Source organism: Poeciliopsis prolifica, unplaced genomic scaffold, assembly GCF_027474105.1.
Source record: "Poeciliopsis prolifica strain line A6 unplaced genomic scaffold, Auburn_PproV2 SCAFFOLD006, whole genome shotgun sequence".
In the NCBI taxonomy this organism is placed as follows: domain Eukaryota; kingdom Metazoa; phylum Chordata; class Actinopteri; order Cyprinodontiformes; family Poeciliidae; genus Poeciliopsis; species Poeciliopsis prolifica.
In genome coordinates, this window is record NW_026562381.1 from 18,142,586 (window position 1) to 18,170,324 (window position 27,739).

General features: G+C 43.3%; 2 protein-coding genes across 2 annotated transcripts; one reads left to right on the forward strand and one right to left on the reverse strand.

Moving 5' to 3' along the window:
- Nucleotides 1-1,420: 1,420 nt before the first annotated feature.
- On the reverse strand, nucleotides 1,421-10,297 carry LOC129360720 (E3 ubiquitin-protein transferase MAEA). The gene is made up of 9 exons (XM_055031100.1): nucleotides 10,167-10,297; nucleotides 6,330-6,512; nucleotides 5,135-5,338; nucleotides 4,930-5,052; nucleotides 4,336-4,412; nucleotides 4,127-4,235; nucleotides 3,293-3,426; nucleotides 2,305-2,500; nucleotides 1,421-1,798 (listed from the first exon to the last, which is right to left on the reverse strand). Exons 1-9 carry the CDS (start codon nucleotides 10,233-10,235, stop codon nucleotides 1,703-1,705), a joined length of 1,191 nt encoding a protein of 396 aa, XP_054887075.1. The 5' UTR covers nucleotides 10,236-10,297; the 3' UTR covers nucleotides 1,421-1,702.
- A 4,493-nt stretch (nucleotides 10,298-14,790) lies between these two features.
- On the forward strand, nucleotides 14,791-27,416 carry LOC129360435 (C-terminal-binding protein 1-like). Its single transcript, XM_055030652.1, is given in 12 exon segments — nucleotides 14,791-14,925; nucleotides 19,093-19,135; nucleotides 19,137-19,245; nucleotides 19,514-19,658; nucleotides 20,597-20,700; nucleotides 21,053-21,155; nucleotides 21,366-21,490; nucleotides 21,727-21,823; nucleotides 21,987-22,110; nucleotides 22,727-22,854; nucleotides 22,942-23,053; nucleotides 24,131-27,416. Coding segments are annotated over 12 exon segments (1,326 nt in total). The 5' UTR covers nucleotides 14,791-14,885; the 3' UTR covers nucleotides 24,327-27,416.
- Nucleotides 27,417-27,739: the final 323 nt, after the last annotated feature.

The following is a 27,739-nucleotide window of genomic DNA, read 5'->3' on the forward strand; positions in this document are numbered from 1 at the left end:
AGAAGCTCAGAGTTATCTGTAAACCTTCTTCCATCTCCACAGGTGCCAGAGTCGTCCCAGAACCAGAACCAAAACCAGCCTTCAGCTTGAGCCTGTTTGAATCCTCGGTTCTAACCCTGCCACCCCAGCAGATGAAGGCAGAGACGATTACATTCTCAACATCCGACTTCCACAAACCGTGAAGGACCCGGGTCTCCTCAAAAATAAGCGTCTTGGCAAAGCAAGAACCATTCAGAACAAGATTATTTAATAGGTTTAACAGACAACATAAAGAAATTAAACCTGATGCTTTTGTGTTTTCTGAAAGTTTGAACAGATTTAATTCACTGCTTGAATTTGTTTTTAATGCAGTAATGCATGGTTCAACTGAATTTACTCTTCTGTATATAAAATCTGGTCATATTAATCAGATTGGTAATAATCTTAATTTCTTTATAGATCTTTAGTTTTCTGAAAGCCAATAAAACAGAAGAGTGAAAAGCAGCTGAATGTATATAACCACCACAATTTTCATAATTTGATGTAAAAACTAAAGAAACCATGTATTTTTGTTCTATTTCTAATTGCTAAGCTATCCTCTGTGGGTCAATCGCATGAAATCTGCTGATATAATGTAAATGATGCAAATGGACAATCATGTTGCCCCTTGAACTCCTTTAAATTTGCCTTCAGTTTCTCATCTTCTGGCCCAAAACTACCATATGGTAAGAGTTTCCTGGGAAATGACGGAGCACTTTTGTGGATTTTCATGTCAACAGAACCGTAGCGACCCGTTCCCACAAGACGAGACGCTTCAAATAAAGACTGAAATCAAAGTTTCATTGAGATCTTTATGAGGCACACAGCTCATGAAACACTCCCCATTTCTAATTCTACCAACAAACACACAGAACAGACCATCGTCACAAATACACTTCCAGATCAGCGACAGACACAAATGGGATGATTTCATGTGGGCCGATCAACAGATGGGAGGAAAAACCTGCATTGAATCAGCTCCTACTTACTGAGTTACATGTGAACAATATTAAAACATTAAACTGAAGCATTCCTGCTATTGGTGCCAACAGAAGCTAAAGGATTTAAAATTTAACCATCATCTAATAAAGCCAGAAAGGTGGAATAAAATGAAAATACGTTAAATAAAAAGTTTATTCAATCAGAAAAAAAGCAAAAACAGATGACCCAGAATAAAGGACCACCTGAAACAACATCTCCTCTGAGCCGAGGAGTTATTGCAAGGTAATGATGAGATATTATGGGATGTGCTGCTGGGCAAACCAGAAGGTTTCGGTCAAAACGAGTTCGTCAGCCATCATAAAAAAAGGAAGAACAGCTGGAGACCAGCAATGCAGCCAATCGCATTTATAAAAATAAAAATAAAAAAAAAACGTTAGTAAAAAGGAAAAACTCAGAGCGATCCTTTACAAGTCCTTTTTTTATTTGTTGTAGTAAAATCAAACATCTAACTAACAGTTTCACTCAGTCCTTTTTCCTCTAGGCTCTAATATTCAGAGTAAAGGCCTTTAAGATAATGAAAATGTTGATAGTCCGTGTGCTTGAATGGATCCGGTCAAACAACTCCTAGTCACATCTAAACAGTCTGAAAGAAGAAGAAGAGCCCAGCTGTGTGTGAGGAAGAGGAGGTCATCTACTGGGGTGAAGGGTCACAGCTCCAGAGTCGTCATGGTGCAGGATGTGATCACATGATGTAGACCTTCTCTGCCTGAGAGAAGCTGAACACCTCTTTGGTTCTGGGACAGACCACTTTGTCGTCCTGGCGGATGGACAGCAGGGACTGGAGGACAGCAGGACGACACGTTCTTAGAGATCAATAACCTTTCAGTTCTGATTAGCATTTAACTAATGTGGAAGACATTTTAAACATCACAAAACATACACAAAGCAACAGAAACAACAAGACAAAAAAAAACGACTTTATCTCTAAAATCAATTGTTCTCTAAAAACAGGAAGCAGCATGAAGACTTTATCACCCAGTGATTGATACAAAGAGTTGATCATTTTAATTTATTATACAATTGATTTATTGTGACTGGCCTGTTTCTCATTTTAAAGATATTAAAAACATTTCCAAAGGTCAGAGGTCAACCACACCAACAGATTTGATGTTAATCAACTCAGCTACGTTTGTGCAGCAAAGCATTTTGGTTTGCGCTGCTTTTGCTTTGAAGATATTGATGATGACTTCTGGAAACCTTTTTATTAACATTTATAAACTCCAGAGGCTCAAACTAGGCTTTTGCTGCCCAAACGTTTCCCTCCGGTTCTGTGACTGGACTCACGTTGTAACCGTAGACGTATCCGTTGGGCAGCATCATGGGCGGGTTGTTCTCGTTCATCACCTCCCCAGAGATCTTGCACACCAGCCTGGAGTTGGCGCAGTGAGCCATGGGCAGCGGCTGCGCCAGCTTGTTCAGAGACTTGCTGCAAACGGGGCAGTCTGGGTTTTTGGACGAGCCGTCCTCCTTGTAGCACTGACTGAAACGAGGAGTTAAGGAACAAGGAACCAGGACAGGAACGGCTGTTTACAGCAGTAAAGATGGCCGACGTTGTCTGTGGACGGATTTCAACGTTCAAGATGAAGGAAGCTGCTAAAAGTTCAGATAAAACGGCCGCTCAGACTGCAGACGCTTTGAAAGTGTCAGATATGATTTAGCTCCTCTGTGGAAGTGGAACGGATCAGATTTGGGTCGTTCAGCTGCTGAAACTGAACAAAAAACTGAAACTGAACCTCAGTAAGGTTTCAAAGCGTCGGCATCTTCCTGAGGGCAGGTCAGAGTTCAGATGCTTTTAAAAACATCTAAAGACGCATCTGATAATGAGTTCATAGCTTTTTATCATGTTTTATTGTTGTTCACTTGTATTATATTCCAGTAACATTTTATTAACAATGTTGACTTGGTTTGAACTTCTGATAATCTCAGTCTGTCTTTAGACTCAGTAAAGCACTTTGAGTTCCACCCGTAGCAAAAGTATTTTATAAATAACGTTTCCAGGAAATCACATAAACCTCATAAAAAAAACAACAAAAAACTAAAACCTTTGAAATCTGTGAACCAAATCCTCTGGATCTTCATGATGTGAACAGGATTAAACTGGTTCTGGTTTAGATAATAAAGCATTTACTAAATAAACATCACAAACTACGCTTTAAAGAATGTGTTTTTCATGTCTTAGTAAGTTTCTGGGGCTCAGTGAGAAACGAGCCGTTACCAGTGGAGTGAGCGGATGATCAGAGTGGATTCGTGTGGAAGTGGGAGTGAAGGATACGGAGTCTTGATGGCGGACAGCCCGGCCTGCAGCGTGATGGTGAACACAGAGTTGTTTCCCAGCTGGTGGAGTCTGTAGTTGTCGTATCTGAACTGCTGGATCAGCATCTTCCAGCGAGCCGGATCCAGAAGATCCTGATGGGAACAGAAACAGGCGAAGTTTCCCTGAAGTTCCCAGAAATCAGACGTGCTCTCCACAGCGCAGGTTCTGCATTTACTGATGTTTATTTTAACTAATATCAAAATAAATATTATTAATATTTATTTGACCATTTATTTTTTTCCCCTTTCTCTATTTATTTTTTCATTTCTGCTGTGGACACTGTGTCTTTAATAAAAGCTTGAATTAAAGATGATTAAACTATGTATTCATCTAATTTTGGCCCTTTTGGTCTTCCATACAAAAACAGATCATTAAAATGTTCATCCTTTTTAAATTGTGAACTTTCACAAACAGATTTCCTAAATTATAAACTGTGTTTACACTGATCTGTAATTTACTGTTGAACAAAACTGGACTCCTATCAGGTCATTGAGGGAAGCTGTAACGACTGTTTACTATTTTCACTAATTCAATAAAAATTAGTTTGACAAAGTGCATCTAATTGATCCTATCATGATTACAAAATAATAAAAAGCTCATTTGATTTAAAACCAGAGCAAATCAAAGTTGATCTGTAGTCCTTAAAATGCAGTTCAATCTTATTAAGAGACAACAGGCGCCCACTGGTGGCGGGAAACTGGTATTACAGTAATTACTTTCCATTTTTGCTCCTCTGTGGAAGCTGCCGTGTTTATCAGTTGGTAATGCTGTGATGAAGCACAGGACTGCTACCTTATAGGGGGAGATGTGTGTATCTGATGGGAAGGCCAGCATGCCCATCACCTGCCGGACCTCATCCAGCTGCCCTCCTTCTGCCTGACTGAAATGCTTCCTTGCATGTCTGACATAAATACACAGAGAGTAAACGTAAGGGAGACAGTTTAAAAAAAAGGAAACCAGCCCATCAATCACAGTTTGTTGTGATAAAGTGTGGGAGTTACCGCACTGCATCCATGCGCTTGTTCTGTCTGATGAGCTCAATAAACTCCTGGATTCTCAGACTAAACTCCAGACAGCTCTGCAAAACCAGAAACTATTAGAGCCATAATAGATTTTAAAAGTTCTCACAGCTTCAAAATCCTGAAAAACATGAGTAATAGATTATTTTAGACAACTGGGACACTTTAGAGTGTCTGTCTTCTGGACCCGTCCAGACCTTCAACCCTGAGAGAAGCCAGAAGTTTCCCAAAGCTGATGGCTACAGAACATCTGTGTGTATGTAAATATTTGACCCTGTGGGGATTTGAGAAATCTCAGCAGATTATGAATAAATCCTTAAAATTCCTGTAACAGTTTCTGTAACAGTTTCGTCTCTACTGAGGCTCCGTAGACCTCAGGTCCATTTCCATGTTTAAAAACCTAATTACCATTTCATTAGTTTGATGGCACCTAAATGAGGAGAAACCTGAAGCAAAGTTTCAGTGTTTATTTTGATGTTTCTATTCTGTATTGAGAGAAAACTGAACTTCCACCCTGCAGCAGACCTGAACATAAATGTTTCTGAGTATTGCTGTTACGTGCTGCATGCCAGGTACCTTCATCTTGCGGAGGCGGGACTTGTTGTCATGGCACCAGGCGAGGCAGGTGGCCGTTTCCTGCCTCTCCAAAGACTCCTCCACCTCCTTTGCTGTGAGGAACATCTCGATGTTCACCAGATCCTGGAAAGGCGGCAGAGTTGATCCTTTCAGATTAAAGTCAGGAGGAGGAAAATGAAGTTTGTTTCATGAGCAAATGCAGAACCTCTATGCCGCTCTGCCTGGCCAGCTTGACGGCGGTGTTGTAGTAGCCGCAGCGCAGCAGATGCTCCACCATCATGCGGTCCATGCGTTTCTTCTTCCACAGGTTGACCGAACCTGGCTGGTCGCTGCTGTGCTCCTTCAGGTGCTCGATGCGACGCTTACACAGCTTGGCGCTTTCATCCTCTGCTTGAATCGACTCAGCAGCCTTCAGAAAACAGACGGGAAGTTAAAGTGTTGTAATGAATGTCTGGTATGTTAAACAGATCATCCATGTTAGGTCTGACTTAATGAAACTCAACCAATGCAGTTTACGAGGTTTAAACATTGAGACTTTTTCCCTTCACAAATTCAGGCTTCCTAATAACCAGGGAGGGTTTATTGCTGCCAATACGGATCATCTGTAACCGATCACTGATCACTGCTGATCGCCTGGAATGGCTGTTAGTTTTTCACTTTAGGTATAAATAACACCATATTATCTAGCAAAATGGAAAAAGATATCTGGCAATAAATTCACCTACTTTAGACATAATAGACATCGTTTAGTAGATATCTAAAATCTTTTTTTAAGCTTCATGCTGCAGCTTTAAGCAGCTGTTTGGTTTTAAACTCTCCGTTTCCAGTGACAGAAGTCACTGGAAACTGTTTTTCAGCAAACTGAATGTCCACTTTGTATTTTTGCTACTGCATAAATACAAAGTCTAAACACGAGGCCGCTGAAAATCTACTTGCAGTATCTTTTATTGTGAAAAGGCGTGTGAATGCGTGTCCCTCCAGACAGCAGGGGGCGCTGCACCTGGAGCCGCCCAGGACCCGGGCCGTTCTCCCGCTCGCGCTGCGCTGACATATTTGTTTTGGGGCCGTTTACCCAGAATGCCCTGCGCTGCAGTCCGCTTCCTGCATTTGTACCGCGCCAGTCGATTTCACCCGAACCGGTACGGAGGTTAATAGGCGGACAAAAGTTTCGACTGGTGTTCAAACCGAACCGAACCGAACCTTCTGGGAAAAAAACAACTGGAGTTTGAACAAAGCCGCCGGCTGGTTGCTATGACAACAGCCACCTTTAATTGGCGATATGCCTTTTAATAAAAGTTTTTGATGCTGAATTTAAACCACATTTAGTTAGAAGGAATAGAGCGACTCATAACATGCAGCCTCCATAGACCCGGCTCGGTTCGGCCCGGCCGGATCCTCACCTTCCTCTTCAGGGCGCTGAGTTTCTCCACCACTCCGTCCAGCAGCGACACCACCGAGTCCACCACCGGGAAGCTGCTGAGCGTCTTCTCCAGCTCCGCCACCACCATGGTCACGTGACTCGTCTCCCGGTCGATGTTCTTCTGGGCCGCTCGGAACCGTTTGTTCAGGGTCTCGTACGGAACCTGGAACACAGCGGCCTGACGTCACAGCTCCAAGGTCACAGAACCGGTTCAGTTCGTTCATTTAAAAACAAGCATGAACGACAAACAGGCGGAGCAGCAAATTTACTGACAATAAATGTGAACAATTATCATCTGCAAGACATCATCCGTCAACCAAATGATCTTTCTAAAGTAATTTCATTATAAAAGTTACTACAGCTGTAACTGATGTCACCAGATGCTGCTGATCCTTGATCGTATTCAACACAAGACAAAATATAATGTTGGAATAACTTTAAGAAGACAGATCCGTCCATAATGCATGCAGAGGACGGCGCTGATCCACTGAATGAATGAATGAATGAATGAATGAATGAATGAATGAATGAATGAATGAATCCCTCCTCTTCGGTTAATAAGGAAAAGTGTGCCAACGCTCCAGCAGGAAGTAATGGATCCCATTCAGAAGTCTGTTGAAGTGGGAGTGTCTGCTGAGACGTGTGCTGGTTTCTGTAAGTCATCCAGCTTCATGTCCGCCTGTTTATGGCTTCATTTAGATCCCACTACGATTCCACATGGTGCCATTTACAACACAGTCAACTTTGTTACCATCAGTTATTATAAAAATGCAACAAATGGCTAATATGAATTAAAGAATATGGCTTTGTAATTAACATCTAGAAATTGGGCCTCTGTCTCTTTAAAAGCTTCTGCTCTTTCTGCAGGAAGTTGTCTCAACATGGCTCCTCCCTTAACCCTTTTTTTACCAGTGTTGCTCTGCAGCAGCTCTATCATGAGCTCAGCAGGTGTTTGCTATTTGCTGCTGGCTAGTCTAGAGGAGCTGAGTGGGGAGGAGCTACGTCTCAAAGGCGGAGCCAGTGTAACAGAGTATAGCAGGGGTGCCAAACTCCAGTCCTGGAGGGCCGCTGTCCCGCAGTTTTTTGATGTGCCACAGGTACAAAACACTGAAATGAAATGTTTAATTACCTCCTCCTTGTGTAGATCAGTTCTCCAGATCCTTAACGACCTAATTATTCTATTCAGGTGGTGCAGCAGAGGCACATCTAAAGGTTGCAGGACACCGGCCCTTAAGGACTGGACGTTGACACCCCTGGAGTATAGAATCCAGTTTGGGTTCATGTGTAATGACTGAAACAGCGCCCCCTCCTGGTGGCTGGCAGTGTTACATATAGTGCCAGTTCATGAGAGATGGGCCACTGGCAATGGAGGTAGGTTCACTGAGTCTAACACACCGGTAAAATGTTATATTAGCTTGATGCTAACATGGCTAACTGTTCATAACAGCAGCTGGTGCTGATTCCTGATCAGTTCTGCTCCGTACAGATAAACAACGTTTCATCTCATCCCGTCTCCTTATTCACCCAACGCACAGCTGATTTATTCTGAACAATCACGATTATGGAGGTACACTAGGTCCAGCTGAAGGGCTGCCACAAAGATTAAATAACTTCTCAAACATGTACAGAGGAATAAGATAACACTTCATTTTTGGTTTTGATGAGAGAATAACTAACATGATGGGCAGATCAGGAAACTTGGTCTTACATGAAGCTGCTCCTTTAAAAAGGTAAATAGGATGAGGCGAAAAATATCGAAACTATGAAAATTTCTTATTATTATATAAATGTAGTCAGAATAGCAAAAAAACATGCACTTTACTAGAAAAACATTTTAAAATTATGAGGAAAAAGTTGTTTAGTCAGAATGAGCTTTGGTTAACTGGACTGCAAGATGTCAGATTTTTCCTCCATCGTCCAACTGGTCAAACTGGGTGAGAGTTACGGTGGGGTCAGGGTTAGGGTTGGGTCAGGGTTAGGGTGGGGTCAGGGTTAGGGTTAGGGTGGGGTCAGGGTTAGGGTTGGGTCAGGGTGGGGTTAAGGCTCACAGACTGAGCAGATATGAGAGTCTAACTGTTTATTACCCCAAAATACAACAGTCTCCTTGTTTCTGCATAAAAAATGTAAATGATGCAAAACCTGATCTAATTACTTTCAGTAAATTCAAAACTATATTAATCCAATTGCTACTGAAATAATAAAAAGTACTAAAAAGTCATAGGAGTGTTATACACAGAATTTAATTATTGTTAGTCATTTAATCCACAAATTTAAACCGAAAAGATGACAGACGGTTTGAAAGGTTGTAAAGTGATGAAAACTGGGAATTAAACAATAACATTTTATTTAAAATAAAATGAAATCTCAGTTTCTGTTCCAAAGGAGAATATTCTGTTCCAGTTTTTAACTAGGAGAGAATCTTATTGGGCCGAAACGATTAATCAGATTATTGAAATAATCATCATCTAGCATAGTAATCGATTAATCACTAACTGGAGATTATAGAGCCAAAATAAAACACTAGCTGAAGGAACAACACAGTGGAGCCAAAATTAAACCAACATTTTACAGAAAATGATTTTTTAAAATCATCTATGCACATCAAGCCCAGAAATCCTCCAGTGGCACTTTTAGTTTCACCTGATTAAAATTCTGCATCAAAAATCTCTTAACTTCTTTGGCATCAAACAATTGATCCAAAAATTAAACACTGGATCAACCCTCACATGCTTTCAGCTGCACATGGCTCTAATAAAAGCTACATTTGACAAAATGTTTGAATTTCCTGTGTGATTGTTGGATGGATATGACCTCAATATCATTGGAAACGTTTCTTAAAGCTCCTACATGAGGAAAATCGCTGCTGCCACACCTCGAGCCGGGAGATAAGATCCAGTTTGATACGTTTAGCTGGTGATGGAGGTTATTGTGAGACATCTGGGGTTTTCTGCAGCAGCAGCAGCATCATCAGCAGCATCACTGCTGCTGCACGAAAAGCCTCTTCTGATGCAAATTACAAAATCAGCCGGTCCCAAAATGGAGCCCATCATCTCCCTGCAGCAGTCCAATCCAGCTCGGTTCCCCTGAGCCGGTACTCACCGCGGGTGTGGAGCCGCTGTCATTGGACCGGGGCCGCCGGTGTCGCAGTCCCGCTCCGTGGGATGGAGCGGCGGCGCGTGAGCGCGGCAGCCGGTTTCTGCTGCTGACCATTTTGAAGCACAGAGGCGGCAGGAATCTGATGACACTGCGCTAACACGCCGCCGCGCCCCGAACCCCAACCGCCCAGAACCACCCCGAACCAGCTCCACGGACCAGGTCGGCTGCTGGGTTCGGTTCGGCTGCTTTTCACCCTTAGCCTTAGCAGGCGAATCACGTCTGCTCCAGAAAGGAAGAGCAACCATAATGTTTCAGCCTCTACTGGTGATCCGAACCCATCCGTTCAACCCGAACCGGGTCGGGCACCAGTCAGAACTTTTTCATTTTACTAGAACTCTCAGATTTTGCGGGTAACGGGACCGAACTAACCCGCAGTGGGTCCAGTTTGCCTAAAACTGGCCAGAATTTGACCTTTCGAGGGATTCCGTCCCAACAAGCCGAACCGCGAGCAAGCAGATCAGCACCGAACCCGTTTAAAAGAGTAAACGGTTCTGATTGTTGCCTTTAAACCCAACAGCCTGATGTTCTGGCCATGCTAGCTTAGCTAACCTTAGCCACTCTCAAATTAACCACCAATCAACCTCTTTAAAACAGAACCGAACCCCCCGGGAACCCGGAGCTCCCCGAACCAGAGACGGATGCCGGTGAGTGCCGTGTTTACCTTCAGGGTGGGATATTCCTGGACCTTCAGAGCCATGGACAGCTGGGCTGCTGTCTCCTGCACCGCCATCTTGGTTCTGTGCTTTTCTGCTGGCTGTTTTTGTTGTTTTTCCCCCTTCAGCTCAGAATCGCCTCAGTGCTCACTACCGCCACCTGCCGACACGGTGCCGATACTGACGCAGATTCTGATGTGTTCCAGTTGGAATGGAAACTGGGAAAATCAGTTAAAGGCGAATGGATGGCGGATTTTCCACTGGGAATGCGGGAGCAGCTCCGATGACCTCCAGTTAGAACCTGTCAGGCCGACGCGTTTCATTATGGCTTCTTCTCGCGTTATTTCACAAGACAAACATGTCAGAGTGTGTCTGAAATCAATGTCATTTATAACGCCTCAAACTTAAACTAAAACAAACTGATGTTGTCTGATGGAAAGTACAACTTAAAACATGTTTGTCTGAGATTCTGCAAACTATCTCGATGAAATGTAGAAATCTGAACTCAATTTGAACAGTTACTTCTGAAGTACCCTGAACGCACCACAACTCTTCTTCCCCTTTTTAGACTCCTGAACTACGGAAGAAGATTAGGGTTACTGAGAAAAGCAATTCTGACTCGATGGTTCTTTAAGACCTTAAGTTTCTGACTTTTATGAAGTGGAAAATATAGAGATTAAATCAGAATCCTGACTTTACGATTTGAAAAGGTTTCTGGTAACAATTAGCCTTACTGCATCGTTTAATACAAATTCATCACTTTCCTGTTTATGGTTGCAACACTCTTCGGTGTGGAAGCTGTTTCTGGTGATTGAAATATCAGGGTTGCTTGGAGATGTAATAAGCAAATTACAAATGGTTTGAACATTTCAGTCAGGTTGAGGGAGAGAAGAAGATTTTTAGCAACTAACAGGAAGGCTGAATGGTTTTCAGATTAGTTTTATCACTTTGAAATTTTCCCTTTTTTCTTTCAAGTTGAGCCTTGAATGTTAACAGACACAAAACCCGAATGGAAATGGCCATAAATTCTGCCACTAATAGTTGGAGAATTTCTGGCATTATTAATAAATAATTATCACTCAATGCATGAATGGTGGGAACATATTTTAAATATTTCTTTATTATATTTTCTGAATGAGAAAAGCGATTTTGGCAGCAAAGGAAATTAAAAATCCTTTTTTTGTGGACTCTCGTTGAATCTCTTAAAGTTGTACTTTGATTTGTTTTTTTGTTTAGTTTATGGACCAGCAGCCATAAAAGCAGAAATATTCCTGTTCATCACATCTCTTCTATGGAGTGCCAAAACAAATAAGTTAAAAGAAACACAATTAACTCATAATTTACATTAATTTTAGGCAAAAAAATGCAATAACTTGGCAAAAAGTGAGAAGACCTGAAAGGGGAATATTTTCTTATTTAAAATGACTGAATTGTTTATTTACATTTTTAAAATGTATTTCTAATATTGGAAAAAAAGGGTTAAATGAAAAATATCCACTTTGCCTTTTTATAAATCGAACTAATCAGTTAATCAACCTGTTAATAAAATAATCATTTGTTGGAATTTGAATTAAAATTAAGAAATGATTTTTTTTTGTTTCTGCTGATTAAATATATTAATCAGCAATGTTTGCTCCAATTCAGATATATATTGTATATTTGTCACATTTTTACACTTTGTCTTCACCGCGTGAACAAGAAAATGGAAGAAAAGGGAAATACGTTCCTGAGTGAAATCTCCCTCTGTGACAGTGGACATAAATCCTGCTCCTCTCTCCATGCGGAGGAGCCGCCTGCGCCTGCAGCGCGGTCCGTCGCCTGCAGCGCGGTCCGTTGCCTGCAGCGCGGTCCGTCGCCTGCAGCGCGGTCCGTCGCCTGCAGCGCGGTCCGTCGCCTGCAGCGCGGTCCGTCGCCTGCAGCGCGGTCCGTCGCCTGCAGCGCGGTCCGTCGCCTGCAGCCTCCTCTCTGCAGCCTCCTCGCTGCAGCCTCCTCGCTGCAGCCTCCTCGCTGCAGCCTCCTCGCTGCAGCCTCCTCTCTGCAGCCTCCTCTCTGCAGCCTCCTCTCTGCAGCCTCCTCGCTGCAGCCTCCTCGCTGCAGCCTCCTCGCTGCAGCCTCCTCTCTGCAGCCTCCTCTCTGCAGCCTCCTCGCTGCAGCCTCCTCGCTGCAGCCTCCTCGCTGCAGCCTCCTCGCTGCTCTGCGGCTCATTGATTCCTGTTTGTCTCTGATGTTCAGGCCTCTCCTGCATGCTTCTTGTGCAGCAGCTGCAGGTTATGCAGACAGTTTTAACGGCCAGGGTGTGTGATAGCTCTGGGTCTGGCTCGCTGTCGGTTCTGATATGGCCGGTGCTGATCAGATCTGCAGCAGAACCATTAGACATGCTGCAGTGGAGATGGAGGAAGAAGAGGAGAGAGAATCAGACTGGGAGGGAGAGAACTTCAACTAAAAACCTAAAACATTACAAAGAAATTTATGAAGATTTAGTAATAAACACATAAATAATGCAGGTTTTAGCAATTTTTTCAGCCTTTACATGTATTTTTCTTATTAGTATAGAAATTATGTGCAAATATCAACATGCCCTGTATGAAAATGTATCTATTGTCTTATTTTGAAGCTGCAGTCTGTAACTTATGTAAGGAATATTCTTTATAAATTTGTTCAAATGGCCACCATGTCGTTATTGATCTCCTCCACCTCTTCACAGAGCTGCTATTGCTGTCTGAAGGAATGCCCAACCAAAAACAGCCAACCAGAGCCAGGAGGAGGAGGGGCTTAGTGCTGTCAATCATCCTAATGTACACGCCTCTACATGTGCTAATGGTGAATAAATGACTCAGTTACAGAAAAACTGTTTATCTGCCATCATCAGTGGCTATGCTAACTAGTCTTAGCATTCATGACATGCTATGCTGGTTGCAGCCATAAGAGGCTGTGATTGACAGCGCTAAGACCCACCTCCTGGCTCTGATTGGCTGTTTCTAGATAGGACTGGGAGAAAGCAGAATTACATACTACGATTTTAAAACCTAAAAATAAAACTAAAATAGTTTCTTGTCAAAAATGACAACAGATTTCCTGCAGTAGATATTTATCACAGTTGATAAGTTGTTGTTTTTGAGCTAGCCATGTGAAGAAACTCTCTGGCTGGGTCAGACTGTAGGTCAGAGTCGTGATGCAAGAGATGCTGACAGATTCTGTCTTGTAGGCAAAGAAGCCCATCTCTACCGCTCTGTGTCAGAGTGTGTGTGTGTGTTATTGTTTAGCACAGGGAAGAAACCGTCTGCAGCTAAACTTTATTCAGCTCTGCTAAAAACAGACACAGGAAGAACTAAGCAGCATGTTGGAAATGTGAAAACTTAACGAGCTGCATGGCATCGTTAACTGACTGATTTTAGTAACTGCTCAAAATTCAATATGCAAGTGTATGCTACATATGTGTTTAGCATATTAGTGTTTATTTTTGTGTTTAGCATTAGCTTCTGCTAGTTTTTTATGTTGATCAGTTTAGCGTAAACTAATAATTTCATGTGTTTAGCAGTTAGCTTCTTCTATTTTTCATGTGTTTAGCAGTTAGCTTCTTCTATTTTTCATGTGTTTAGCCGTTAGCTTCTTCTATTTTTCATGTGTTTAGCAGTTAGCTTCTTCTATTTTTCATGTTTAGCAGTTAGCTTCAGCTAATTATTTTGTTACCATCTGTTCATTTTTAATGTTTAGCAGTTTGAAATTAGTTTCTGCTATCTTTGTTTATTGTCAGCTACCACTAATTAACACATAACACTAAACACATTATTATGTGTTAATTATTTTATACTAATACATTAGCTCATGCTAATTATTTTACGTGTCTAGCAGTTTAATGTTAGCTTCTGCAAAATTTTTATGTGTTCAGCATCTTGTTGAGCAAATTAGTGATAAATGAATCTAACTGGCTGATTTTTTCACAGATTTTTCCAGTGTTAGGAGTAAAATAATCTGACAGTGGAACTAGTTTTGTAAATCAATCACAGGAAATATTTACTAAAAACAAGCTTCTACATCTTCCTGGAAAGTTTCTTGTAAGTTAGCACACCTGAAAACTGAACTATTTGAAGTGGAAATCAGGCTATAGCATTTGGTTATGATTTTGTGTTTTTGCAGTGCAGTGAAATTCTGTATTAAATATTACTTTCTGCCTGGATCTTCACAGTTACAGTTGTTGTTTATAACAGTAGAACCGGTCTTTCCTCTTCATCGCCTTCGTCTTGCATAACTCGACTTTTTTTCCCCTCCTTGTTGGTTTTCAGGAAACAAAAGATGAATTTTGGCCAACGTCGGCTCCTCCCCTCCACACACACACACACACACCCCACACACACACACACACACACACACACACACACACACACACACACACACACACACACACACTGTGACTTCCCCCACCGTCTCCTTCACTCTCCCGCCTTCCCGTTCCCATGAATGCAGCACTTCCTAAACTCTTCACGTTTCCCCTCTTCTTCTTCTTCTGCATGTGAGACGGAGGACGATTCTCTGTAGGAGGAAGGAAGGGGCGGGAGGTAAGGAGGGAGGGGTGAGAGAGCGGCGGCGAAGGGAGGGGACGGGACAGAAAAAGGGGGAGCACATGTGTATGCTTGTCACTGAGGATCTGGGAGGACGGAGGGAGGCCGCCATATGCTGACTGGATTCCTGTTCCTGTGTGCAGAGCGCTGGCCGGCCGGGAACACGCCATGGGAAGCTCACATCTCCTCAACAAAGGCATGCCTCTAGGTAAACACGCCGCTTTTATCCGGCTCCGTATGTGTGTGTGTGTGAACATTATTCTACCTTCAAGCTCCCCTCCCCCTTCACTCTCTTCCTCTCTTCTTCTGTCTCCTCCTCCTCACAAGTCTTCCTCACACTATTATCTGTTATTGCCCAGAAGGGGAACCGTTGGCCTTTTCTCTGAAGCAGCGTGTGTGGAAAATCTCGGCTCGAACACCTCGACAGAAATAGATTCCTCTCTCTCCCTCTCTTCTTCGAGGGCGAGCAAGGACATGACACATATTTCCCTCTCGTTGTGCGTCTTTCATGAAGCGTACTCACACATATACGCACAAACACACACATGCACAAGTGTGTGCATGTGAGCGGCGCTGGTGTGCGGACGTGTTTACACACGAGTGATGGATGCACCTTGTGATGGTGGCTGGAAAAGACGATTCTAGAAATCCTTGGATCAAGGTAGGGCTGCTAGGGAGGAAGAGGAGGAGAAAGATGAAGAGGAAGAAGGCTTTTAGTTTGAAAAGAATGAGAAGGCTTTTATCAGAGATCAGAGTCACATCTGACTGGAGAAGTTCTGATCTGGTTCTAATGGGACTCATGGATTGACAAACGGAGTAATGGTTGGTTGAATGAATGATTGGTTGGATGGTTGATCGATTAACTGGTTGGTCGGTTGATCAATTGGATGGTTGGTTGATCGATTGACTGGTTGGTTGATCAATTGGATGGTTGGTTGATCGATTGGATGGTTGGTTGGTTGGTTCATCGATTGGATGGTTGGTTGATCGATTGACTGGTTGGTTGATCAATTGGATGGTTGGTTGGTTGGTTCATCGATTGGATGGTTGGTTGATCGATTGACTGGTTGGTTGGTTGATCGATTGGATGATTGGTTGATCGATTGACTGGTTGGTTGATCAATTGGATGGTTGGTTGGTTGGTTCATCGATTGGATGGTTGGTTGATCGATTGACTGGTTGGTTGGTTGATCGATTGGATGATTGGTTGATCGATTGACTGGTTGGTTGATCAATTGCATGGTTGATTGGCGAGTTAATTAGAACAAATGTGTAAATTTATATTTTCTGTAATGTTTAGTTTTTTCCAACTCAAAAAACTTTCACCAAATTCCAGTTTTCCAGGCTTTTCCAGAGTTTTCAAGGCTTTTCTATAGATTGTCTGCATGCTACCCTTAGAAACCTGGGAACCGTGGTTCCCATATAGCGATGCTGGCCTGTTGGATGATTGTTTAGTCAGAAATGGTAGTTCAATAACTACCATTGGTTTTAGCTATTCAGCTGTCAATATAACGCATTTGATCTTAAATTATATTAAAAAATAAAAAGGGACGCAGTGCTTTGCTAAAAGTTATCAACAATACATCAAAAAGTTATAATGTAAAATGGCGAAGGCTCTATGTCAGCGATGCTAGCTTGACTATTACAACCTTAACATGTAGATGTGCTTCAGAATGTGGTGTTTCAGTTCAGTTAAAAAAACAGCAACCCACACGCCAACTCTGACGGATCATCAGTAGAGCGGGTTTTCAAATTAGCTACTCAAACACCGCTGTGTCAGCTGAGCTAACAGCAGCAGCAGCTAATCTATCACAGCGATCACTTATCAATAAATGCAAAATAAACATCAAGCCTGAAAACATTAAACTGTAGCGAACTGAGTTTCTGTTCTTTGTGTGGGAAATGTGTGTTTGTTGTTGAATCCTGATATGTTAGGGGAGCTGTTGTCAGGCCTGGTGTAGCATAGCCAAAAGAAAGAGTGAGAAAACAGGATAACATGAGTAGTTTTCAGTTACTCTTTGGTGGTATTATTGGTTTTATTCTTAAAGATGCAGCTATTAGATTAATAATACCTTCATCTCCTGGATTCATTTAATTAATGGTTGCATCAACGTGGCTCCAGATGGTTAGAAAAAGAATCGTCTTCTTCAGCTCCAGCATTGTGAGCTTGTCTAAAATTTATGCGGCGACTAGCTTTATTTCTCTATGAGTCTGTTTAAAGTCTAGTGCAGGGGTGCTCAAGTCCAGTCCTGGAGAGCTACCGTCCTGCAACTTTTAGTTGCAGCCTTACTCCAGTAGACCAGGCTCAGCTATGAACAGGCCTGGTAACGAGTCATTCATTTGATTCAGGTGTGTTGGAGCAGGGATGCATCTGATAGTTGCAGGATGGTAGCTCTCGAGGATAGGACTTGAGCACCCCTGGTCTAGAGGACCACATAAGAACTTAAGGCGGACTGGGTGTGGCCCCCGGGCCTCGGGTTTGACACATGGCTCTAGAAATGGAGGGCTGCAGAGGCGTGTGAAGTGGAGCCGGTCCTCCAAGGTCATCCCCCGGCGCTGGAATGACAGTTATTTCCTCCCTCAGAAATGCCTGGAATCCAGATCCAGAGTTTCCAGCAAACCGCAGAGCTCAAACTGGGCCTCCTGCTGGTTCTGGTCGTTCCCAACCTGGTTCTGGTCCTGCAGAAATCTGCAGCTTAAACCAGACTCAGTTCTGCAACTCAGAGCAGGGAAATGCGTTTGCCAACAGATCGGGACCAAAACCCGGTTCTGTGATTTAAATCCGGTTCTGCTGCAAACGGAGCCGAGAAATGCAGAAGGAAGTCCGATCAGCGGCGTTAAAAATAACTCCTAACTAAAGATGAGAGAGCGTGTTGAAAACCCGCCTTCATGGACGATGTGATTTCATTTGAACAACTTTTATTAAAATAAATGAATTATTGACCCAAACATCTCGCTGATTGCTCTGCTGACTCAGCAGATTGCTCTGCTGACTCAGCAGATTGCTCTGCTGACTCAGCAGATTGCTCTGCTGACTCAGCAGATTGCTCTGCTGACTCAGCAGATTGCTCTGCTGACTCAGCAGATTGCTCTGCTGACTCAGCAGATTGCTCTGCTGACTCAGCAGATTGCTCTGCTGACTCAGCAGATTGCTCTGCTGACTCAGCAGATTGCTCTGCTGACTCAGCAGATTGCTCTGCTGACTCAGCAGATTGCTCTGCTGACTCAGCAGATTGCTCTGCTGACTCAGCAGATTGCTCTGCTGACTCAGCAGATTGCTCTGCTGACTCAGCAGATTGCATCTGGAGGGAAATGTTCCTGGAGAAACTCCAGCAGGACCTTCAGGAAAACCTGGATCAATGAAACCTCAGATGTAAAAGTGACAGGAGGTCTCACTCCTACCTGATTACTGACCCAATAGGTTCTGATTTCTGATCAGTTGGAGATCAATACTTCAGAACAAATCTGACCGAGACACCACTTCCTGGTGTCTCCTGGTGTTTTCTGTTTTAAACAATTCATCTTTAATTAATTTCTGAGCAGGAAAAATAACTTTTTATGAATATTATTTCCCCTAAAAACTTTCAACTTTCTGCTTTCGGTTCAAATACAAAATCTTACCGAGTATTTCTGTTTAGTTTTAATGCAAATATTTTATCACACCTGAATTAAGATGAAAACTGACTTATAAGAAACTTGTTTTAAATAAAAATTCCATAAAATGTATTTTAAAAAGCACCAGTTCCAGATTATTTCCCTGATTATAAGTGAAATAATCTGTTAGCGTAACCATACTTCTTTAAAAACCAGTATTGAGGAATTATTGATCTTATATTGAAAGGTTTCAGTGATAAGAGAAACCTTATCATGTTGAAACATTGCTTCACCCTGGAAGCCCCTGCAGTCAAAAGGTTTGCACTGTAAAAAGAATTTAACTATTTTAACTATTATTATGTTTCTTTGGCATCGACGTACAGTAAGACATTAATGGAAACAGTGAAATGATTAGTTATGTGTGCTTCAGCTCCTGCGGTGGATTTCACAGCGACTGAATGGATTTGCTTCTGAAGGAATTAAATCTCATAAAACCATGTTGTTTGGCATTTTGAAAAGTCAAAGTTTTACTATTAAAAAATCTGAAATTTGCCAGAATAAACAGACATTTTTAGATTAGTTTCAAAAAATTTCCATAAAAATTTCAAAAGTTGGAAAATGTTGACTTTTGAAAATCTGATACTTCTGAGATTTTCTAAATTAATCTAAAAACTTCTTGATCGATTGGATCCTTTGTGCGCCAGGATGCAGAAATGTTTGCGTGATTGCAGATAAGAAGTCTGATCTGCGTGATCAGACTTCTTCTTTCGTTTTGTTTCAGGCATCAGACCTCCAATCATGAACGGGCCGATGCACCCGCGCCCTTGTGGCGCTGCTGGACGGCAGAGACTGCACCGTGGAGATGCCCATCCTGAAGGACGTCGCAACCGTGGCGTTCTGCGACGCTCAGTCCACACAGGAGATCCACGAGAAGGTAACGTCTTCTTCCTGCGGGAAAACCGTCCATGGCGTCTTCAGATGGTCCAGATCGATTCCTCCACATCAGGCTCAAACTGTTTCAGGCTGAGAAACACGAAACATTCACAGACCATCTGACCAACTCAACATCTTAATATGTTCAGCATTAGAAGAATAAATCTGCTTTGAATGCAGCAAATAATCTGTTGATTTGGCTGCACCTCCTGCTGTTTTCTCTGATTTCGGTTGCTTTTTCAGGACGGATGCTCGTTCTGTGTGTGCAGGTGCTAAACGAAGCTGTGGGGGCGTTGATGTACCACACCATCACCCTGATGAGGGAAGACCTGGAGAAGTTCAAGGCGTTGCGCATCATCGTTCGCATCGGCAGCGGCTACGACAACATAGACATCAAATCCGCCGGGGAGCTCGGTACAAACCTCACACCCCGCAAACAGGCACACAAATACATCAGCAACTGCTGAACCGCTGGTCCACAGGGACTCGTTGTAGAGACCAACAGGATGCAAACCTTCAAAGTTGCAAATAATAAAAGTTTTTAAATAAATCAATCCTGGTCCAATCACATTTTAATCACCAAAATAAGCAACATGTTCAAATCAAAAACCTCTTTTTGATGCTAAATTACTGAATAAAAAACCAAAATGACCTCAACAACAAAGATACTTACAGCTTTCAATCTGTTCTTCCTGATGGCGTAAAGTTCAGGAGCTTCTTCAGAAATGACATTAGCATTAGCTGCTACATGTCAGCACTGAGATGCTATTTCAGGCAAGATTAGCTTCGCTGAGAGGCTAACTCCTTTTAGCACAACTTGAACAGTTTTTTCCAGCATCCAATCAGATTGTTTAGAAGCAGAAATTAGAACCCAGGAAGTCGAGAGAAGCGACTTCGTCCTCCATGGCTGCTGTTAGTGGATGCAGCGAGTGCGTCAGATTTATGGGTGTGACAGAAACACACCAATACAAAAGGTTCCAACTTGGGACTTTTGTATATAAAAAAAAAAAAAAAATACTGCCTCTGTGATTAATCCAAATTAAACGATTAAAATGCACAAAAATATCATTTTCAATCAATGTCAATTAAAGTGTAATCTGTCCCAGCGTGACAGTAAGAAGTAAGAGACTGGGGGCAGGAAACAGATCTAATACTGAGGAAAAACTTGACCCAACAACATAGCTGGAATTAAACTACAATCACTAAGAAGGCCTGAACTAAAATAACCAGAGAGGAAACAGAGTAACAAACAAACCTGCAGAAAGGACTGGACTCACCAGAGAAGTCTGGTTCTTCCTCCCAGCAGCTCAGCTGGATCTCCCTCAGACCTCCCCCTCTTTCTGCTCCGACAGGCATCGCTGTGTGCAACATGCCAGCAGCGTCGGTGGAGGAGACGGCAGACTCCACGCTGTGCCACATCCTCACCCTGTACCGACGCACCACCTGGCTGCACCAGGTTTGTAGCTCTGCAGCCCAGACAGCAGCAGGGAACCAACTCTCACTGGGTTTGTTGGAGGTGTGCATCCGCTCACCACCATCATTATTTACACTAACAAATAATCTCTGCCAACTGACATATAAGCAAAATTGAAACATTCATTTTCTTTAGAATGTGGCTGTATTTGAAAGACGTTGATGTAAAGTGTAGAAGGTACAGTAAAATGATTTGTTCCTCAAATCATTGCTTAGACTCATGTGTTGTAGTCTGACAGGAATTAGCTTGTGGTGCAGAGTGAATTGCAGCTGGATCACCGTGTGTCTGCGCTGTCCGCTCCGTCTGAAGTGACGCTCGTCTTCACTCCCGCCAGGCTCTCCGGGAAGGGACGCGGGTTCAGAGCGTGGAGCAGATCCGAGAGGTGGCGTCAGGCGCGGCCAGGATCAGAGGAGAGACGCTGGGACTCATTGGGCTCGGTGAGAATCCAAACTGCTGTCACAAACTGGTCCAGATCCTTTCATTTCATACAGGACAACTAATCTGTCATGGAAGTCAGATTAATGTAAGAATCGGAGGAGAGCAAAATCAAACTTATTACCTACATGCTGAAAAGCTTGTTGCTCAGCAAGACAATCCTGTTCAGGATGACTTACAATCTAGACATAACAAATTCGATGTGTTTGTAGGCCGGGTCGGCCAGGCCGTCGCCCTGCGAGCCAAGGCCTTCGGCTTCAACGTGATTTTCTACGACCCGTATTTGGCCGACGGTGTAGAAAGGTCCCTGGGGCTCCAACGGGTCACCACCCTACAGGTAAACCCTGCTGGCCTTCATGTCTACCTTTCTATGCCTTCAGATCAATTACATGGAGGATTTCACTCTGAAAACTGAAATTAAACCTCATTCACACTTCTGGTCAAAAAGTTTTAGAAACACCTGAAGGTCCTGCAGGCAGCAGGTCCTGCAGCGGAAACATTTCCATCTATTAATGAGTGATGAAAGCAGAACTAGACGACATTCTGACTGGGATTTATCATCTTCCTCCTCAGGACCTTCTCTTCCACTCTGACTGTGTCTCGCTGCACTGCAGCCTCAACGAGCACAACCACCACCTGATCAACGACTTCACCATCAAACAGGTACGCTGAGCCCAGAGGCTGGCAAAGCCATCGAGGAAGCTAGTAAAGTCATATCAAGCGTCAGCTGATTGGCGTGTGTGTGTGTGTGTGTGTGTGTGTGTGTGTGTGTGTGTGTGTGTGTGTGTGTGTGTGTGTGTGTGTGTGTGTGTGTGTGTGTGTTAAAGATGCGGCAGGGGCGTTCCTGGTGAACACAGCCAGGGGGGGCCTGGTGGATGAGAAGGCTCTGGCTCAGGCTCTGAAGGAGGGCAGGATACGTGGGGCGGCTCTGGATGTCCATGAGACAGAACCTTTCAGGTATTACACCTACTGACCAAATGCTTCATCAAGTTGTAGGAGAACTGGCTTCGTTGACCATCGAACCATTCTCCAGAAGACGTTTTGGTTTTCCATCCATCCAACAGCAAACTGCAGTCCGGCTTTGATTGATATCATCTCAATCCATGTTAAAGAGCGGTGTGACGGTTTGGGCCAGAGGTTTGTGGGTTCGAACAGAACCATGATCCAAAACAAACCTCTAATCTGGATAAGCAAGGCCACGCTGAGCCACCGGACCAGAACCAAGAACCCATCTGATTTAAGTAAACTGAAACATTTGTGACCAGAAAGATGGAGGAACCTTGTTGGTTTCTCTGAAACTTCAGGGACATTTATCCAAATGTTAGTAAGGCCAAGTGTATGCAAAGTTTGACCCTGTGTGGATTAGAGAAAACCCACAATAAATTAGTGAATTTAATTGTTGCTTTAAAAGTATCACCAAAAGTCCCAGTTCAGTATCACACCTTATGCTGATGACGGTTTTCTTTCTGTGTGAATCTCGGTTTGTTTTCTACATTTGAGTTAAATAATAAAGTAATTGGACAGAGTAATTTCCTCCAGCTGATCTGAAGCGTAGCGTTTGTTGCTGTGGCAGCTTCAGTCAGGGTCCACTGAAGGACGCGCCCAACCTGATCTGCACGCCGCACGCCGCCTGGTACAGCGAACAGGCATCACTGGAGATGAGAGAAGAGGCGGCGAGGGAAATCCGGAGGGCTGTGACAGGTTGGTGAACCGTCAGTAACCAAAGGAGACATTTTGGGAATTCTCCTATCAGATTTGTTTTGTTGATCCTTATTTGTTCATTTTCAGGTCGGATCCCAGACAGTCTGAAGAACTGTGTGAATAAGGAGTTCCTCTCACCCAACAACCACTGGGCCGTCGACCCGGCTGTGGTCCATCCTGAGCTCAACGGCGCCTACAGGTACCGGCCGGCGCTGTGACTGTCAGCCTGAGTTATCAGCAAGAATTGGAGATGATCCAACATCTAGCTTAGCAATACATGTAGCTGCCAGGTTGGGCCAGCAGTGCTTTAACGTATTTACACACTTTGCAGTATTTTACTGAATTTTATGTGACGGGTCAGTTTAAAGTGTTTCTACACCAGACTCGGTTTGATGAGAGGCCAAATTCGCAACATTTGTTCCACCTCCAGCTGCTGCGGTTCTCTTTCTCACTGCAGTCAAATGATCCAAATTAATTGGGAAACCTGTTCCCCTCCTGGCCTGTGGAGGCACTGCGCCAACAACCACTGCAGGAAACGACACTAAAACCTCTGAAGACACTGAGAGCAACTTCCTGCTTCACCAGATGAAACAAGATGGAGGCGTCAGAGTTTAGTGCTGGAGGATTTCTCTTTAGTCTTTGGCTGAAGACCAGGAGCCATTTCTGCTGCTAGCGCTAGGCTAACATGTTAGCTTTGGTTGTATTTACCCAGAATGCCCTGCGCTGTAGTCCACTTCCTGCTTTTGGAGCGCTCTCTGGTCTGCTTACCATTCACATTTAAACCGAATCAGTTCACTTCAACTGAACGAGGTTTGGAGGACCAGATGTCAGAGGTCAATTAGCATCACACCTCACCAACTGGACCGGAGTTTCCAGGCAATCGGACCAGAGTTGGGTTAAAGTGGACTGAACAGGGATGGTGTGAATCCACTCTTAGTACATATATGTGAAGTGAAAGGAAACAAATTCACTGTTTTTAAAATGAAACGCAGAAAAATGTGGCATGAGTTACTAAAACCTTGACTTGATGCTTCACAGGCAGAACAGACTCACATGTTGGACTTTTGCCCTTTGGCAGCCATCCCATAATATCTCTGGCTGCATGTTTAAGGTGGCTGACCTGCTGGAAGGTGGACCTCCAGTCTCAGGTTTTCTGATTTATCTCAGGTTCTCCAACAGGACAGCTGCCGTTAGCTGAGTTACAGTAGTCACAGCTCTGTGCTGCTCTGTGAAATCCACTGATCTGTGTCAACAGTTTGCCCCTCCTGTCCCCCAGGTACCCCTCCGGGGTGGTGAGCTTGCCGGCTGGCGGCCTCCCTCCGCCCGTCGAAGGCATCGTCCCGAGCGCCGTGCCCATCACGCACACCCTGCCGCCCGCTGCCGCTCACCCGCCTCACGCGCCGTCTCCCGGACAGAACACAGTAAAGCCACCAGAGGGCGACAGAGAGCAGCACCCCAGCGACCAGCTGTAGCCCTTCTGCACACCGACCGCCGGTTCAGGTGCCGTCTGCTTCCCAACAGACAGGACTGACTCAACAACCCAGAAAGTTCCTCTAAACCAACATCTGATCGTTGCCTCAACATGAAAAATGGAAACATTTGGGGCAAAACAGAATCCAGAACCTTTCCAGAAAATTGGAGGCTTTCATGTGTTCTGTGTCTTTTTTTCCTTCGTTTGATGTGACAGGAAAGTTATTGGGTTTGAAATGAATGTAACCTGCCTGTGAACAGATTTTAGAACATGATGATATTTGTATTCCAGTCTTAACGAAAACTGGTTTAAAAATACAATATCTCGTTTTCTTTTTATTTGTCCCTAAATTAGCAAGGCCCCAAAAAAGCGGCAGCTTTTTGCACACCATCTCAGGAACCTACGTTTCCGCAGTTGGTAATCTAGTTTTTTCTAACATTTTTCTTTTATAGATAGTTTTTATGCCACTCAGTGCTTTTGTTTTTCTACCTGCTTGCCTTTCCATGTCCCGCTGCATTAGAAAAGAACAACTTTAGTGAGATGTAAAGTTGACCTAATGCTTGTTTCTGTTGTTTTGTTTAAGGAGCATGTGACTTTGCTCTGGGATTGTGTAAATGTTCGAACCGAAGGCGTGATGGGAGGAACGTTTAGGAGAGGTGGTGAAATGGTAAACATGCTGGGACCTGCTGATTCTGACGCTTTCATTCCGACGAGGCGACAGATTAAAAACATGGTTTGTTGTAAAAAATTCACCTATTATGGCTGCAATTTCTGCTCCTGACCAGCATTATAACTTTGATGCAGGAATTACATTTTTGTCAACCAGAATGACCAAACGGTCAAACAGCAGGCAGATGTGACCCAATTCAGATTCTTTGACCCCAAAAATACAATTTGTTTTACTTACACATGTGGATCTAAATCTTTACCGCCAGAGCGCCACAGCGGCCATCTTTACTGCTGTAACCAGAGCGCCACAGCGGCCATCTTTACTGCTGTAACCAGAGCGCCACAGCGGCCATCTTTACTGCTGTAACCAGAGCGCCACAGCGGCCATCTTTACTGCTGTAACCAGAGCGCCACAGCGGCCATCTTTACTGCTGTCAACAGAGCGCCACGGCGGCCATCTTTACTGCTGTAAACAGAGCGCCATGGCGGCCATCTTTACTACTGTAAAAAGAGCCATAATCAGAGCGCCGCTGGGCGACATGTCTTCGGCACATTTGGATTATCGTGAGTAAAAGGAGTCTAACTTCGGTCACTTTTAATAAGTAGAATGAACGATCATGCTAAAAACGTTGGATTTGCGCATTGAGACCTGCTGAGAACGTAGCGATCTGGCAAGTCTCATTTCTGTCCACATAATGATCCATGTTTTACCCCTGATGGTTGAACTCCATGACAAATCAAACTGAATCAGTTTCCATACAACACTTAGCTTGGCTTTACGAGTTAATAAAGGTAGAACAATCAGATGAAGGCGAACATTTTTCATTTGGCTCAGACACAAAGAGAAAAACAAGTCAAAGCTGCAGCCGACAGTTGATACTCTTAACATTAGTAGATGTGAAACGTGCTATGAAAGAAAGCTTTTTGCTATTTGATTGACTTTATGCTCACAAACAACTTCTTTTCCAGCTTTCTGTCCAAGCTGCGTCATGAACAGCGTTTCGTTTTCTCTTTTGCTTTCAGTTGGTTTTTCTCTTGGATCCTGAAGCAGAAAATGTTTCAAACAATGAAACTTTTCCTGAGGAATAAAATCTGCCTTCTTGGCTTGTTTACATCTTCACCCCACACCTAGCTTAGCATATTTGCCTTAAATAGTTTGGTTTTCTGTCTACAACAGTGAAAAGCATCTTCCATATATGGAAGTGCTTCCTGTTTTACACAAAGAGGTAGGCGTTGTTTCTAAATTACTTTTGTACTTTTTGAGAACAGAAAAGGCCAGTTGTGATTTATTTCACGTCTTTTATTTTGTATTTTTGGGTTTCCTGGCTCTAAACTATGACTCTGTTATGCACTTTAAGTTGATTCCTCCACGGTTACGACAGTAAAAGCGGTTAAACTTGGGTAAAGATGAGACTCAGATGATCTCTGAAGGTTGTTTAAACGCCTCCCGCTTGAGAAGCGGCGGCGTTTCCCCGAGCGGCCGGAGATTTCCTGGAGTCCCTTTAACATCCAGCCGGGCCCTTCCCGTTGCTACCATTTAACCACCTGCTCTCTTCATGTGTACATACTGTGTTCTGCTTGCCTGTGTCAATGTGACTTGGTTGTTTCTGTGTCTAAAAGCAGCGCCAGTAGGGGGGGCAGCAAATTACCCAGAAGTCCTTTCTCCCCCTACCTGCAGCTGAGTAGTAAAAACAGTTTCCTGTTGCCTACCGGGTCTTCTTCATGGTGAGGCAGCGAGCGTCGCAATCAGGGATGGACATTTCCACCGCCAAGCGATTCAGGCTGCAGCGGCAAAAAATGTTAGATTACGAGAATAAAGTCAAAATAATGTACGAATAAAACCGTGTGAAAGCAGAAATAATACGAGAATAACATTGCATGTCAGTCATAATAAAATCAAGTCATGAAATACAGTCATAATATTAACAGAATATAGAAGCTATTTTACCTCAGAAAGGATGAAAAACGTAACACGAGGAAAGCTGAGAATCTTGTGACGTTTTACTTTATGATCAGTTTTAACACATCAACAGTAAATTATCAGTGGCTGAACTGAGTTTAATAATGATCAAAGTTTTTCCTTTCTGTCTAAAAACTTTCCATCTTTCTCCTGGAATTTTTGTGTCTTTTTCTGATAACATTCTGACTTTATCCCTAATTCGGAATGAAGGGATAAAAACCTGGTCGTCCGCCGCAGACTGAAGGTTCTGGGCTGATATTCTGACTCGGTTCTGGTTCTTCCGACACAAACTGCAAACATTCCTGGTCCAAACCGACGGATCCGGCGGTTCCCCTGAAATGCCATCCCTGGCGTAGCGCCCCCTGCTGCCGCCCTTCATGGTGACGTAGTAGGCGTAGCAATATTCAGTACATATTATTCTATATTCTACAGTAAATATCATTATTTTTGGTCAAACAATGACAACTGAAAAGATATGTTTGTGACTGTATGCATTTGTATGAATTATTTTAAAAGGAAATAAACTGTGGAAAGGTGTCGTTTCTGTGTCGTTAGCTTAGCATCATTTAGTTTAGCTCATCAGAAAACCTTTATTAAAATGCGTCCACGGTGTTTTTACCTCTAAACGCAGATTTCTACTAGAACAAAACATTTGTGAAGCTCTAGATACGTTAGACTCTTCGCTTCCTGATTCTGCTGCTAAATTAGAGCCAATAATTTCCATACAAACAGATTTCTGACCGAATGAATAAAACAGTTGGATCTGAATAAATTATTTCAGGATT

Coding starts and splice junctions, on each gene's coding strand:
- LOC129360720 (XM_055031100.1), bottom strand. CDS start 10,235: ATGGCGGTGCAGGAGACAGCAGCCCAGCTGTCCATGGCTCTGAAGGTC. Junction 5,339..6,329: donor TCAGCGCCCTGAAGAGGAAG/GTGAGGATCCGG, acceptor TGTTTTCTGAAG/GCTGCTGAGTCGATTCAAGC. Junction 5,053..5,134: donor CCAGGCAGAGCGGCATAGAG/GTTCTGCATTTG, acceptor CCGCCTTTCCAG/GATCTGGTGAACATCGAGAT.